Below are 15,015 nucleotides of genomic sequence, written 5' to 3'. Positions count from 1 at the left end.
CAGGACCCACAAAATGGAGGCCACCACAATGACCCAGCCCAAGTCACAAAACGAACACACCTATCATGGAAATGCTACCCCAATCACGATTCTCCAGCTCAGCTTTAGCTGGTTTACTTTCCTCTAGAAAATAGGACTGTGGCCTTATAAGGAAATCTTCTCCTCTTAGCCAATCATGCCATTGACACGATGCCTCTTTTCTATGTAACTTGCTCTTGCCCCAAGTCGCTGGGGGACAGTGCTTGTGAGGCTCTGTGTTTTCCTGGCCCATGCACTGTTTTTCCTTGAGTCAGGAACATCAAACCCATTATTAAATTATTTAATTTTGTCATTTGACAATGTCATAGCAGATATTCAGAAAGATTGCATTGGTTAAAAGAATTAGATGTCATGAAATTAAGGATCAGAGAAGAAAGAGCTGTGGGAAATTAAAAGTATATTCGCTGAAATTAGGAGTTACTATTGTAGAGTTGGAAGATAAAGAGAGGAAATCTCTCCAAAAATAGAGCAAAAGCACTAAGGAGTATATGAGGGGAAATAAAGGATAAGAATTTAGGTGATCAATTAAATCCCCATCTAAATAATGGGAATACCATAAAAAAGTAAAATAAGAATAGTAGACAGTAGGAAATTATCAAAGAAATTATAGAAGATAATTTCCCAGGGCTGATGGGATAGCCATGTGTTCAGACTGAGTGCACAGTACAATGAATGTAGAAAGACCCCACACTTAGACACATTTTGAAATTTTATAACCCCAAGGATAAAAGAGAAAATCCTAAAAGATAATCAGAAAGATAGACACTGTCACCATCAAAGACATAAAACTTATACTAGCTCCATAACCATTAACCAATCTTAACAGTTTAGAAAAAAATACTTCCCGTTGTGGGACTTGGTAGGTTTCGCTGTTCCTCTTGGGTCCTGACTAAGCTCTCTTGACTCAATACCCTAGAGCATTTACTGGTCATTTCTCAGAGAACTGAAACTTGTTTTGAGTTTCAGCTCCTCAAATATTTTCTCATTGCTTCCTATCAAAGGACAAACTCATTTGTACTCGAGCCACATATTCTTCCACGGGGCATTTTCCTTCCACGTGGCTGGGACTCTGGACAACCTCTAGGTAAGCAAATTACCTTTTCTGGCAAAGGTGCTTTCTTCCACACCTAACTTTTGACCCTCGTATTTCTTTTATTCTTGTTTCTCTCTTTGGAAGCAAGAGGACAAGCACAGGAGTCACACAGACTTAGTTCCAAGACACTGTTGCCTCATTGGCACTCTGAGCACTTGTAGTCAAAGGACATAAAATCTGGAAAGGGCCTTGGAGATCTCTCCGCCCCAGACACAGCCTTGGAATTAGCAGAACTGACCACTGACCCATCAAAATTGATCCCAGTTGGCTTTTTGCAACCCTGTGCTTATTTATCTCCAAGGAGGCCTGGAGCCACGGTGCTCTCTCAGCCAAACCTGAATGGAATGCACTAACTGGTGATTAATGTACTCCTGTGCTAGGGTCTGAGACAGACCAGGGGACAGCCTGTACCACCTTGTTTCTGATTTAGAGACTGGTCATGCATCCTAGTTTTGGCCACATTGACCAGAGGGGTATAATCAGAAGAGATTGTGGTTTCCCCAAGACTAAGGTATCTTGCACCTATCTAGGTGGTTAATTATCTAAAATGCAGCACAGCCTATACAACTGAGAAAGGCCCCCAGGAAATGGGCCTGGGATCAGAGACCTCTTTGACGTTTGCCTGTTTATTTTTATTTTTGTTTTTTATACTTTACCCTTATTAAAGTCTTATGTAAGTATACTATGGAGAGTCCTGTGAGTTTTTTCAAGTATGTGTAATTGCTGAAGATAGCACGGTGAATGGGATAATTGAAAGTTTTTGGCTTTATAATTTAAATGATGGCTAAGGCTTTGGGAGAAAGAAAGATGAAAAATGGAAGAAAGATATAGAACCAGCCTGGCTGCTGAGGAATCCCTGGTTTCAATTTACTCGAGTACTATAGCAACTGATGGGAGGAAAAGTACAGCAATGGAATTAGAAGGCGGTCAGTCCAGAGCCAAAGGAAATAGATAAGTAGATTAAAACAGAAATTCATATAGAGGGGACGTCAGCCAAGGATACTGTGCCTTGGCTGGTTTTGGCTGCTTTGGCAAAAATGAAAGTAAGAAGGAGCCCTAGGCTGCCAAGACCACCAAGCTTTGGCTGGTTTCCTCTGTAAAGGGAAGGAATGAGGCCAAAGATGAGAGGTGGGTAGATACTTCTTTTGGTCAGAATGAGACACTCATCTGATAAATAATAACCACTAAAGAGGCTCTACAGGGAGAGGGCATCAAGAGAACTGAAATAAAGAAGCTACTCAGTCAAAAAGCTAAGTAACCCTGTGGACTGATATAGGAGCTCCTTGAAGAAACTCTGCTGAAATGGACTTAATGCATTATTGACAAAGGAGTTCTTTTCCTTGCAATAGGTACTGGCAAATGAGGGACATGCTTGGTCTTAATCGAGATCTTGTATTATTTACAACTTTTGCAGAAATGTGGGTAGATGGGCAAATTGCAGATGAGCTGAGCTGGATAAAGGCGGGGACACATAAAACACACCTTGTAAAGCGGAACCATCCAACTCCACCTGTGGGTATCAAATGGAATATTTCTGAGGTTCTTGGAATGTTGAGGGTGCAAGCAAGCATCTTTGGACTTGTTATGTGACGATACTAAGGTATTCCCTATTTCATATCTTTGATTTAAGTGATGATCGATGCTGTGATAAGAGGGCCTCCAACTGCTTGGACTCCATGTGACCTTACTGGTCGGAGGGCAGGATGGCGTGAGAGACGCTATCGCAGACCTACTAGCATATTTGCTCCCAATTGGGCTGAATGATGAACAAAGATCAGTATTATTCAGAAGAAAAGAAACAGTAAGAATAAAAGGGCTGAAAAAAATCTCAGGGCTAGTAAAACAAGAGGAAGTTCATTAACCTACTCTTCCTTCCCTTTTCAGAAAATGGCCACTCAGGAGACGGCCACTGAAGAGAAGATTTCCCAGTTTGATTACACTACACTCCTGGAGCTGTCTAATCATCTAGGCCTAGATGCAGTTCAATTTGCAAAGCAAATGGAAGAAGAGGAACAGGAGAAACGAGAAAAAATGCAGAAAGGCTTTAATTCAGAAATGCGCGGTGAAGCAAAAAGGTTAAAGACTTTTGTGACCTATAAGTCCTACAGCTCATGGACACCACAGGAGATGGCAGCGGCTGGGTTTTATTTCACTGGTGTACAATCTGGGATTCAGTGCTTCTGCTGTAGCTTAATACTGTTTGGGACCAGCCTCCGGAGACTCCCCATAGGAGACCACAAAAGGTTTCATCCAGATTGTGAGTTCCTTTTGGGCAAAGATGTTGGTAACATTGCCAAGTACGATATAAGAGTTAAGAATCCAGAGAAAAAGCTGAGAGGAGACAAAGCAAGGTACCAAGAAGATAAGGCGAGACTTGAATCCTTTGAGGACTGGCCATTTTATGTCCACAGGGTATCCCCAAGGGAGCTCTCGGCGGCTGGCTTTGTCTTTACAGGTAATTCGAAATCATTTCCTGAAGTGTTTCTCTGGAGTTTTAATTTAGGTTCCATAGTTCAGTTGCAGTATTTTGTGAATCTTTCCTCACTTGTTAAATGTGTTGCAATAGGTATAATAATATATTTTATTAAAATTCAACTTCAGTAATAGGAATAATAATATATCTTATTAAAATTCAACTTCAGTAATTTTACTTTAGCTTTATTTTGTTTCATACAGCGTGTTAATTTGCCAAATATATGTAAAACAAGCAGTTATTTTTCCTTAAATTCAGACCATAGACAATACTGACTGCATTCTTAAGGTCCTGAAAACAAATTGAGGTCAGCATGACTCCAAGTCTCACCTACCTTTCTTTTGCTGCTCTTACTTGATTTTTCTTTGATTCTTTTAATTGCTGCAATATTGAAGGGATTTGTCTGTTAGTTGGTTGGTTGGTTGTTAATCTTAGGGCTAACTCTACTGTTAGAGCAAACTGCATTTCAGAAAATTGCACTTTGAATTGTCCTAGCCATGCCATAAATGCTATGACAGAGGTGCATGAGAATTGTAATAACTATAACAGCTATCATTTACTAAATATTTACTTGATGCTAGACACAGATTAAGCACTAATTCTGATCCAACAAACTTGCTCTTCCCTCCATTTCACAGTTGAGTTCACTGAGGCTCGAAGAGTTTAAAAGACGTGTCTTAGTTTCCGTATAAATTTCACGGCGAAGCTACAGCTTAGGTTTTCTAACTGTGCTTTATTTCGTGAATGCTGGGATATCTTTACTTCCTCACTACTTCAACTCTGAGAGCTCAAAGAACAAAATACCAGCTCTGGGAACACCTTACAGGCATATTGAGTTAAATAGCTTAGAGTTCTACAAGTAAACTATAGCCATAACTGATGGGTAGCATCCCAGGCGTAGAAAATGGTCATTGAGGGCAGTGGGGCTATGGATGGGGATTCAGCCAGATGAGAGTGTGAGTGGCAGACATGTTGCAGCACATCTTACTCATGCACAGAGCAGTCAGCTCCCAGACACACATCTTCTGGACTGTTCCTTGGTGCCATTCCTGGACAATCAAATGTTTTCCTTCATATGTAGGCAAACGGGACACTGTGCAGTGTTTTGCCTGTGGTGGATGTTTAGGAAATTGGGAAGAAGGGGACGATCCTTGGAAGGAACATGCCAAATGGTTCCCCAAGTAAGTCGATAACTCTTTCTCTCTCTTTTTTTGTTTTTTTAAGAGAAAACAAAACTAAAGACAAGAGTCACCTACCTGGAATAGCACCTTCAGTTTTGATTTTTTTTTCCTACCCAAAACCAGAACATTCCAGAATTAAGCATTTATTCAAACAAGAAAAAGCTGAATACATTGTGAAAATTTTTGAATTATATAATTTTAAAATAATTTAAGTGTTGTCTTATTAACTCAAATACTAGGACATGTTTTGCCAAGTAGAAGTTTCAGGATCTGCCTTAATAAATAAGAATAATTTGCATAGGGAGGATGTAAAATGGTGTATAAAAGAAGCTGGAAAGTAAAACAATGTTTAAGATGTTATTACAAGTGGTTTTATGTACTGTTGATTATATACCAAATGAAAATGTTTTATTTCAGAAACTGTTTTGATCATCGCGATGATCTTTAGTTTCCTGCTTAAAAAATGAAGTGTATTTTAATTATTTTTAATGCTATATTTACTAGTGTTTTACATAACTTTATACCTTTCAAATACAGATTCATTTCCTTAACAATTTTTTAAACATCCATTATGGAGAATTTCATACAAAGATAGAATAGTATAATAAACACTTATCAACACATGGCCAAATCATATCCATCTCTCACCCACCTTTTCCCAGGAAATAATAATAATAACCAGATTATATTAAAGTCAATTCCAGACATCATATAATGTCATTTGGTGATATTTTAGTATATAACTCTAAAATGTAAGAATATCTTTAAGAAACATAACCACGATATCATTCTCTCTCCTGAAAAGGATTAACAGTAATTCCTCAACACATATTATCAAATATCTGAGTCAATGTTCAAATGTCCACATCCTCCCACCTCCCTTTCAAATGGTTAATTTGAATCAGTATCCAAAATCCGTATATTACATTTAGCTGATATGTCTCAAGATTTTTAATTTATAGCTTTCCTCCTTTCCCATCTTTTTCTCGTCATTTATTCATTAAAGAAGCCCTGTAATCTGTATAATTCCCTATACTCTAGCTTTGGCTGAATGTGTTTCTATTGTGATAACATGTTTCTCTACTTACTTTATTTCCTCTAACCTAATACTTAGATCTAGTAGTGTGATCAGGTTCATACTCTTAACAAATATTTGTCATACACTTACTACACTTACTACATGCAAAGAAGCTGTTGGTTGAATCATAGGTCAACCACAAAGCAATTGGGCAGTTATTTATAAGTTATCTTGCACAGAGACAGCCATGCTCACAATGGAAATGGAAAGATGTCTATGATATGTTAAGTGAAAAAAGAAATATGCAAAATAATGTGCTACTGTAAGCCCTTAAAAAATGTGTAAAACCACTCAACTCACATATGGACTTGTTTGAAAATATATAGAAAAAGTTATGAAAAGATATAAACTCAACAATAGATACATTTGGATTTGGATTTGTCAGGAGATAAGGTGGAAAGGGATTTTCATATTTTATTTTGTTCATTTCTATTTTGTTTAAATTTTTGGGAACAAACATGTATTTTGTAGTAGAAAAGAAAAAGTGAGGGTGGTGGGAGGGAGGAAGGGAACAAAGAAGGAGAGGAGAAAGAGGTAGAGAGATAGAGATGGGGAGGGAGGGAGAGAGAGAAAGCTCTTCCTGACAAGCAGATGAGATAGTTATAGGGATGCATGAAGCCAGATTGTTAAATATTTTGAATGTCACTCTGGCTCCTCGACCAGTCAGAACAGACCAACCAATCATTCTTAGTGTTGACATGTACCTTATGGGTATGTATCAGATCAGTGTCATCTCTGGTCAATATTTATTGCTCTTGGGTACCTGTCTCAGCTATGGCCTCAGTTCAATCTTCACTTATACTTAGGGTCACTATGTGTATAGTGTCATTGGATTATACATTGGACAACTTCCAGTGACACCATTCACATAGACCATCATATGACTAGTACCAACTAAGTGGCACATCCTGTCTGGAGTGGCCGTGGTATACCTTCTTTGACATAGGGCTGAGGGAAAGGTAAGAAGCATAGGAGAGAAGATACCAGTCCAGTCATCAGCCATAGAGAGTGAAGGAGCTAAGGCCTGCTGATACAAAGGGCAGGGCAGAGTGCAGAAGCTCAGGAGATACAGAGCCGCTTCCTTACTTCCAGCCCTTAGACAAGTTACTCTGAGTCTCATGTGTAAAAATGCAGATTATAATATATAGCTTGTAGGGTTGTTGTAAAAATTATAAAGTTATATGGAGCAAATGCCTACTAAAAACTACCATGTATTATGTGAAGATGACTGACTGTTTTGCCTTTCCTCTGTCATTTTGAGCACATGCTCAGCCCATAAATTTCAGAGCTGGAATTAGAACTAAGAATCCCCAAATTTCTTGCTGGTTGCTCCAACTCTAGCTGCTTGGACTTCAATTTTATAGAGTGGCTTTGTTGCATCTTTTATAAAATATGGACAAAATGAGTATTCTCATACTTTTTAAGCTGATTTTATTATAATTTTTAAATAAAATTAAGTACCATGTATTGAGTGCCTCCTCAATTCACATTAAGCATGTGGGCAGGGTACTCCACCCTATCCATTGTGTTCTAGGTGGGTTATGTGCCGATTTAAGGCAATCTCAGGGATAACGTGGGCACGTGCTAAATGGGGACCCTGTGTTAGTATACACAGGCCCAGAGAAAAGCCTAGAGACTGAAATTCTGCCTTCATAAATGGAGGGATATTTGGGACCACCAAGAAAGAGGTTGGCCACTCCATCAGGTAACTAATAGTGTTTATTAAGGGAAACTTACATATGAGGCATGTCAGAGGCAGATGCAAGATGAAATGGATCCCCTTGCATTTTGGCAGGTGCCAGAGAATAGGGTGAAGGGGTGGGGGGCTAGTCACAGATACTAGTATGTGAATGCTACCAGGTACAGAAATTACATGTTTGACCAGGCCAGAACAACAAGCCTGTTTCAGGAATCAGCACATTGCAGGAGGCAAGAGAGGGGTACTGATTTATGTCAGAATGAACATCAATTATCAGGGAGCCTCTGAGGGGAGAGGGTCTGTGGAAAGCAACTTCCATTCTGACCCGGGTCCAGCTTGCAGGATAGACAGTGGTCATATCATAAAACAATGTCTCCTCCACATCCTGGCTGCTTATAAAATGGTAATTCTGGAGAAATATATGAACCATCTAATGGAGTTCATTTTCTCATGTGATTACAAGAGAACAATGACAAGATTGGTCACATCCCTGGTAGTGGCAGAACTGGGCCTAACATTATGGCCTCTTGATTCCCAGCCCACTTGTTACTACAATACTACTAGAAAGATAAATTTGAATTAGAAGAACTTTTTCAAATTAATTTAAAAATTGCTTCTCTTTTGTGGAAAGGAATGAGTTTTTTAAATGGTATTCAATAAGTTCTTTTTTAAGAATTCAAAATTTGTTAACTTCCGTTGTTTAAGGAGTGGTGACATACTTTGTTTAGTAGATGAAATATGTTATTTATATAATTACCCTTAGTGCCAGTAACTTTCATATGAGAACAGGAACTAGATTCAGTCACCATAGTTTAATTTAACAAACAAAAAACTCCAGCCTATATAATACTATAAATCAGTCTCTTTGATTGTATTATTGTTTCAAGAGAAAGGAATAATCTGAAGATTTAATTTTAAATTATTTATGTTGTCACTAATAGAAGTAAATAATTATATAAGAATAATGATGATCCTCATAAATGAGTTTTGGGATAAATCTTTTAACAGTTTTATTTGAAGTTTAATAAAATTCACCAATTTTAAGTGTACAATTCAGTAAGTTTTAGCAAATGTTCATTGTGTAAACAATAATAGAGATATAAGACATCTCTATCACAGTATCGAGGTTAATTTTAATTATGTTTATTAATTATAGATGTGAATTTCTTCAAAGTAAGAAATCCTCAGAGGAAATTGCCCAGTATATTCAGAGCTACAAGGGATTTGTTGGTGTGACGGTAAGTTACGACAGCATTTTTTTCCTCGTTATCTTTTGATTACCTAATAATATCTGAATCAGAAAAAGGATAGGCAATCTTTTTGTTTTTCATGGTCTCTACTCTTATTCCCTTCTTTCTTTCCCTTACCTCACATCTGACAGAATGGAGAAAATAATGTTCTCTTGCTAAACTGGAGCCCTTAAAATTCCTTTTTCCAGGGCTGGCTTTCAATTGGTCTGTTTGCCTTCCTGAAAGTCTTCACCTCTTTGACTGAGGCCATCTTCCCTAGCTTCCCTTGGCTGCCCCCATCTGAATGCTGTGTAAGATATTGGGACCACAGCATCATCATTCACAGTGGGCCTCAGAGTTGCTGCCTCCTAGCTGGTTACTTTATCCCCTATTAGTAATGATTCCCTAGTGGCCCGTAATGGAAAACTCAAACTGCTTAAGCAAAGACGGGAATTTATTGGCTAACATTCAGAAGATAAAAACCTTAAAGAGAGAACATGGTCTCAAAGTAGGGGAGAAGTGTTTCCTCAGAAAGAAACCCAGATGCAATTATCAGAGAAGGATCGGTTGCTCAATGCCTAACATCCTTCTGAGTCCTTCCTGAATCTCATACCTTCTCATTAGTCAAAGTACATCTGTGATAGCTACATGTAAATCTAATTTGGAGCTGGAGTTCTGGAAACAGTGACCCCAGAAAGCTTCCTGTTAGGTACAAAGAAACAGGTTTTTGTTTTTTTGTTTGTTTTTGTTTTTGTTTTTGTTTTGCTCTGGATAAAAAATTCCAACATTAATAGAAATAAAAATTAAAGGAATAATCTCCAACAGTTCTGCCACTCAATCCAATGAAACTCTTCAATGTCTGGGGCTTTCAATTTTTATTCATAGATAGGTATATACTCTAAGTCAAACAAAGTTGATAACTTGAATTTTAATTTTCTTCAGGGAGAACATTTTGTGAATTCCTGGATAAAGACAGATTTACCTATGGTATCAGGTAAAGACTCAGACATATTCCAAAGGCTTTGCTGGTTTATTTCTTTTGCTTTTCTTTGGTCTTCACCCATTTTTAAAAATCCCTTCCATTTTTTTCCTCATTTTCATGGTGCCATAGTTCTGTTTGTTCGTTTATTTTTTAAATCATCTTCGTAAGATTTCTGGTCTTCTAGAGTGACTTAGTTTTTTAGCATAAACGAGCATAGGGAAATATAGCAGGGTTGGGTCCTTGACTGACATTTCCCCTAAAGCAATTAAAATTTCTGGATAAAATAGTTTTGAAAACATTCTTAAATAGATCAGTATCTGTTAAGAAATTAAGTGTGAGGTAATAGAAAAAAAAACATATGATCTCTGCCCCTAGTTCCTGGCACAGAGCTCCTAAAATCTTTGTAGTTTTTAAAGTGATAAGAGCAGTAGGAGCATCTTTTATTCTAATATTTAGTTTTTGACCCCATCCCTAATGCAGGGCCCTTAAAACCTTTGTAAATTCCTAAGTGATAAGAGCATCTTTTGTTCTAAGGAAGAAACTCTGGGTGGGCTCCTGGATTGGGGCTGGTCACTAGAAAGACTAAGCCATGATTAGAAGCTTGGAATTTTCAGTCATGGCCCCCAAACTCCAGAGAGGAGAGACGGGCTGGAAATGGAGTTAATGATCAATTACACCTACATGATGAAGCCTCCATAAAAATCCCAGTAGTACAAGGTTCAGGGAGCTTCTAGGTAAATGAAAACATCCACATTGGGAGGATGACATACCCCGATTCCATGGGGACGGAAGCTCCTGCTCTTTGGACCCTCCCACGTCTCACCCTATGTGTCTCTTCATTTCGCCATTCATCTGTATCCTTTAAAAAACTAGCGAATACAAGTATTTCTCTGAGTCCTGTGAGCTACTCCAGTGAATGGGCTGGGTACACTCTTGCAGGACTGAGCCCTTAACCTGTAGGATCTGAGGCCATCTCCAGGTAGAGAGTGTCAGGATGAGTTAAATTGTAGAACACCTAGCTGATGTCAGAATTGCTTGGTGGGGGGAAAGCCCCACACATCTGCTGTCAGAAGTGTGTGAGGGTCGTAGTAGTGTGAGTAAAGGAGATACACAGGAGGAAAAGACCGAGGTTTGTCTAATACATTAAATATATGTAAATTAAAAATGAAGTGATGGCAAGAATCCTGATGTTAAGTGGAACACTGAAGAAAGCTTTCGGCTTTAGAAAATTTACACAACCAAGTTAACATAAGTTTAATTTTCAAGTCCTTATAGGGTACAGATGACAGGAATCAAATCCCAGGGCCCATCCGAGGTGGGAGGTCTAATGGGGACTACTGCTTGAGTGGACACCTCAAAGGGCAAGAAATAAATCTGCTCTTAAGGAAGCTGCAAGGAAAATTTGGCTCTTTCGAATCTTGACACCAACTTAGGGAGAAATGGAGTCTCCTCTAGCTTTTTTTTTTGGTTTTATTCTGATGGTGAAGAGATAATTTTTAAAGGTTTATTATAGAAAAATTTTGAACACATAAATAAGACAATAGTATATAACCACCATATATCTCCCATTCTGCTTCAATAATTTAATACAAGGTCAATCTTGCCTCATCTAAATCTCTTTTTTCCTTTTAACCCCTCCTCCAATTATACTGAAGCAAACTCCAAACATCACATTCTATCTATAAATGTGAAGAGATAACCTGAACACTGATATTTGTAATATCAGAACTTGCTGGTCTTACCGTCTTTTATTCAAGTTTATTGCAATGAGAGCATCTTTGCTAATGAAGAACTGGCACTGGGCTTTTAAGAACTGGCCCCAGGCATCCCCTGTGGGAGTTGTAGTTCTGGCCAAAAGAGGCCTTTTTATATAGGTGAGCCAGTAGTTTGTGCAAGCTCTTGCCTTGCTGCTCATTTAAACCCCATATCCTTTATGATCCTGGGCTTGGGTTTATCTAGTCTCAACAATATCCACTCTTTTAATCTTTCCTAAAGTATCCCTTTCCCTTGCTGTATCAGAAACTCTCTCCCAATTTTCCACATCTCCCTTAGGTAGAAAAGCTCCTAACAAGTACAGGTATCCTCCGCTTTCCAAAGTCGCTTTTCGCCACTTTGTTTTTATGAGAGACATACATTAGTACAAGCATACTTCGGAGATATTGCAGGTTCGGTTCCAGACCACCACAATAAAGTGATTACCGCAATAAGTGAGCTATAATCCTTTTGCAGATGGGGAGGGTCTTGCCTTCAATACATAAAAAAAAAGTTTAAAAATGCAACATGTGTGAAACTCGTTAAAGTAAAGCTCAATAACACAAGGTATGCCTCTGTTTTTGCTAACCAAATCTGAAGAGGATTTTCGCTTTTGCCAAAAAAGACGAAAAGCAAAAATAGTGTACAGCATTTGTTTTGAGGTGAACCATTACAGAGGCAGCACGCACCGGAGCAGTGAGAGTGGCGCCACCAAGCCCCTTCCCTGGGAACTACACTCCGCATCTCAGCATCAAGCCACCATAGCTTTGAACTGTCTGTGAGCATCTGTGCTTTAGCTCAGTTTGTGTATTTGTTAGCAAGATGTGTCCTGAGGCAGTGGTCCCCAACCTTTTCGGCACCAGGAACCCATGCTCCTATGAGAATCTAATGCCTGATGATCTGAGGTGGAGCTGAAGTGGTGATGCTTGCGCTAGGGAGTGGCTGCAAATACAGATGAAGCTTCACTAGCTCACCCACTGCTCACCTCCTGCTGTGCAGTCCAGTTCCTAACTGGCAGTACTGGTCCATAGCCCAGGGATTGGGGACCCTTGTCCTAAGGTAATTGCTTCTTCACTTTCTTCCATTTCAGCTTACGAAAGGTTTCATAGGAATGCTCTACTTTTGGATGGGGGCGCGGGAAACTGTATTCCGTTTGGGATAATTGTAATGTCTTACTTTCTATACATTACTCTATTCCCCACCACCACCCAATCCCATCCCTGCCCCTGAAAACTGTCACATGACCCTTTTGCTTATATCTCTTTAACCAAAACTTAGTAGTCAGATGGCCATACCTAGTTATAAGAGAAGCTGGGACATTTAATTTTCTTCCTGGCTGCAGTATACCCAGCTAAAAATTGGGGTTTGATATTATAGAAGAATGAAAGATACTAGGAATATGGATAAGCAGTCTTTGACATACACTATTAAGAAGAGAAAATCAGGAAATACTTTTTAAAATGATTTCTAAGCATGTAGAATCTTCCATCAGTTCATAGTATTCTCTTTAGCTGCTGGTCATCAGGAAATTCTACTCTTAAACCCACAAAGAATAGGCTGGTTCCTTTCAGGTCTCTGCCTGAGGTACAGTAAGGTGATCAGAAAGGATATTGTGCCCTTCCTTGGTAACTTTATTGACCTTCAGACCAAACACACAGTGAGGGCCCATGAAGATCCTTTACTCAAAGTCAAGTAGATATCACAGAGCAGTACAATGTAGGGGAATGTAGGGGTCACTTTAACAGAAACATACTAATGGTACAAAAAAATCTTTGTGCCTCACAATCTTAAGCATGTGGAAAGGCAGTGTCCCACTCTTTCTCCCCACTCTCTGTTCTGTCTTCCTCTTGCCATCCTCCCTCAAAGACCCGCTGTCCAGTGTCCTCACACTATTCCTTTTCGAACCTCCACTTTTCCCCACAAGTCCTAGTCATCTGACCCTTTTACCGTCTTGCAAGCTCTAGGACCGAATTTTTGTCCAGACACAAAGGGGATGCCCTCGCTTTGCCATGCCTACAGGGCTCCAAGAGTGGAAAGAAGATGAGGGACGCTCCATTTCTAGTTTAATCCTTTGGTAGATCCAAATGCTAATTTCCTTCCACAGAAATAGTCTCATAAGGAGACTTGATCCTACTTCCGGTGGAATAAACCTGGTGCTAATGTAGTAGAGACATTTGATTCTTCATGAACTTACCTAAGGGCTGCTGTTCATATTTTTTTCCTGAGCTCCAAATATATTCTTTCTGATTTATTCCTCAAATACTTATTGAGTGCCTAATAAGTGCTAGTTGTTCTTCTAGGTCCATGAGATTCACCAGTGAGCAAAACAGACAAAAATCTCTTCCTTCATGGAGCTTTAATTCTACACTCGGATTTGCAAATCTCTTGCTCCGTAGAAGGATGGGTCAGGGAAGTGTTCATCAAAGTGCATGATACATAGGAGCACTCATATGTATGTGACTCATAGCATTGGTTTCGTATGGAATACTGCCTCGCTGGTGACCCAAATTGTGACTTTTTCACAAAATCTGATTGGAAATGCAAGTAGGGTTTTGCCAAAGACCTAGTGGTTAACTGTGTCACTTGATGAATACATGCCAGTGGTCCTGATCGAATTTCCTTCTAGGTATAAAGGACATCGTCCAGCGTTTTTCCTGTGGAGAATGTTTGGAAAAGTGTGAGGAAGGTGGTGACCCATTAGAAGATCACACCAAATATTTTCCTAAGTGAGTAGTAGAATGAATGTTTAGTGTCTGTGAATTTGGATGTACTTTAACAATTTGTTCCTCGTTTTCTCATTTTCTTCCTCATTTTGTTTTCTGGTTAAATCTTTGCCCACCCCTCTGATTCATACCAGAGCCTTTATCTCTTTTTTCTCTGTACTCTCATGACACACTTGCCATTTGGCCTTCCTCTCATTATAGTTATAGCATAGTTTTGATTAGAACAATATTGTTATATGTTTACTTATGACTCCATAAATGCTATGCAAAGCTGAATCTGTGGTAAATTAATGTTTTCCCTCCCTGTACAAGTTTCAATTTTTGTAGAAAGTAATAATTGTCTTGTTCATTAATGTTTGCTTAGTATTTTTTTAAAATAAAATTCATACATGAACCATTTTAAAGTGTGTAATCCGGTGGCATTCACAGTGTTGTGCGAACACCCCTTCTATCTAATTCCGAACATCTTCATTACCCCAAAAGAAAACTCTGTACCATTAAGTGATCACTTCCTATCTCTATGCCCCACCGCATTCTAGCTCCTTAAAGCTACCAATCTGCTTTCTGTCTCTATAGATTTACCTGTTCTGGACGTTTTATATAAATCGAAGCATACGATATGATTTTTTGTATCTGGCTTCTTTCACTTAGCATAATGTTTTGAGATTCATCCATGTTGTAGCATGTATCAGTACTTCATTCTTTTTTTATGGCTGAGTAATATATATTTCAATTTATATGTATTTAAGTTTTTATTTAATTTTAT

At 38.7% G+C, this 15,015-nt stretch overlaps 1 protein-coding gene across 1 annotated transcript in view; it reads left to right on the top strand.

The window, feature by feature from the left end:
* The first annotated feature begins 3,019 nt into the window (after positions 1-3,019).
* The window catches only part of NAIP (NLR family apoptosis inhibitory protein), a 26,159-nt gene continuing 14,163 nt past the window's right edge, over positions 3,020-15,015 (top strand). The window contains 8 exon segments of the mRNA XM_011372742.2: positions 3,020-3,587; positions 4,687-4,786; positions 8,720-8,801; positions 9,735-9,786; positions 11,532-11,574; positions 11,576-11,659; positions 11,847-11,851; positions 14,153-14,252. Of these exon segments, the coding sequence (XP_011371044.1) occupies positions 3,020-3,587; positions 4,687-4,786; positions 8,720-8,801; positions 9,735-9,786; positions 11,532-11,574; positions 11,576-11,659; positions 11,847-11,851; positions 14,153-14,252 (1,034 nt within the window).

This window comes from Pteropus vampyrus, unplaced genomic scaffold (genome assembly GCF_000151845.1).
Source record: "Pteropus vampyrus isolate Shadow unplaced genomic scaffold, Pvam_2.0 Scaffold213, whole genome shotgun sequence".
Lineage (NCBI taxonomy): Eukaryota > Metazoa > Chordata > Mammalia > Chiroptera > Pteropodidae > Pteropus > Pteropus vampyrus.
This window is presented reverse-complemented; position numbering and strand designations above follow the sequence as displayed.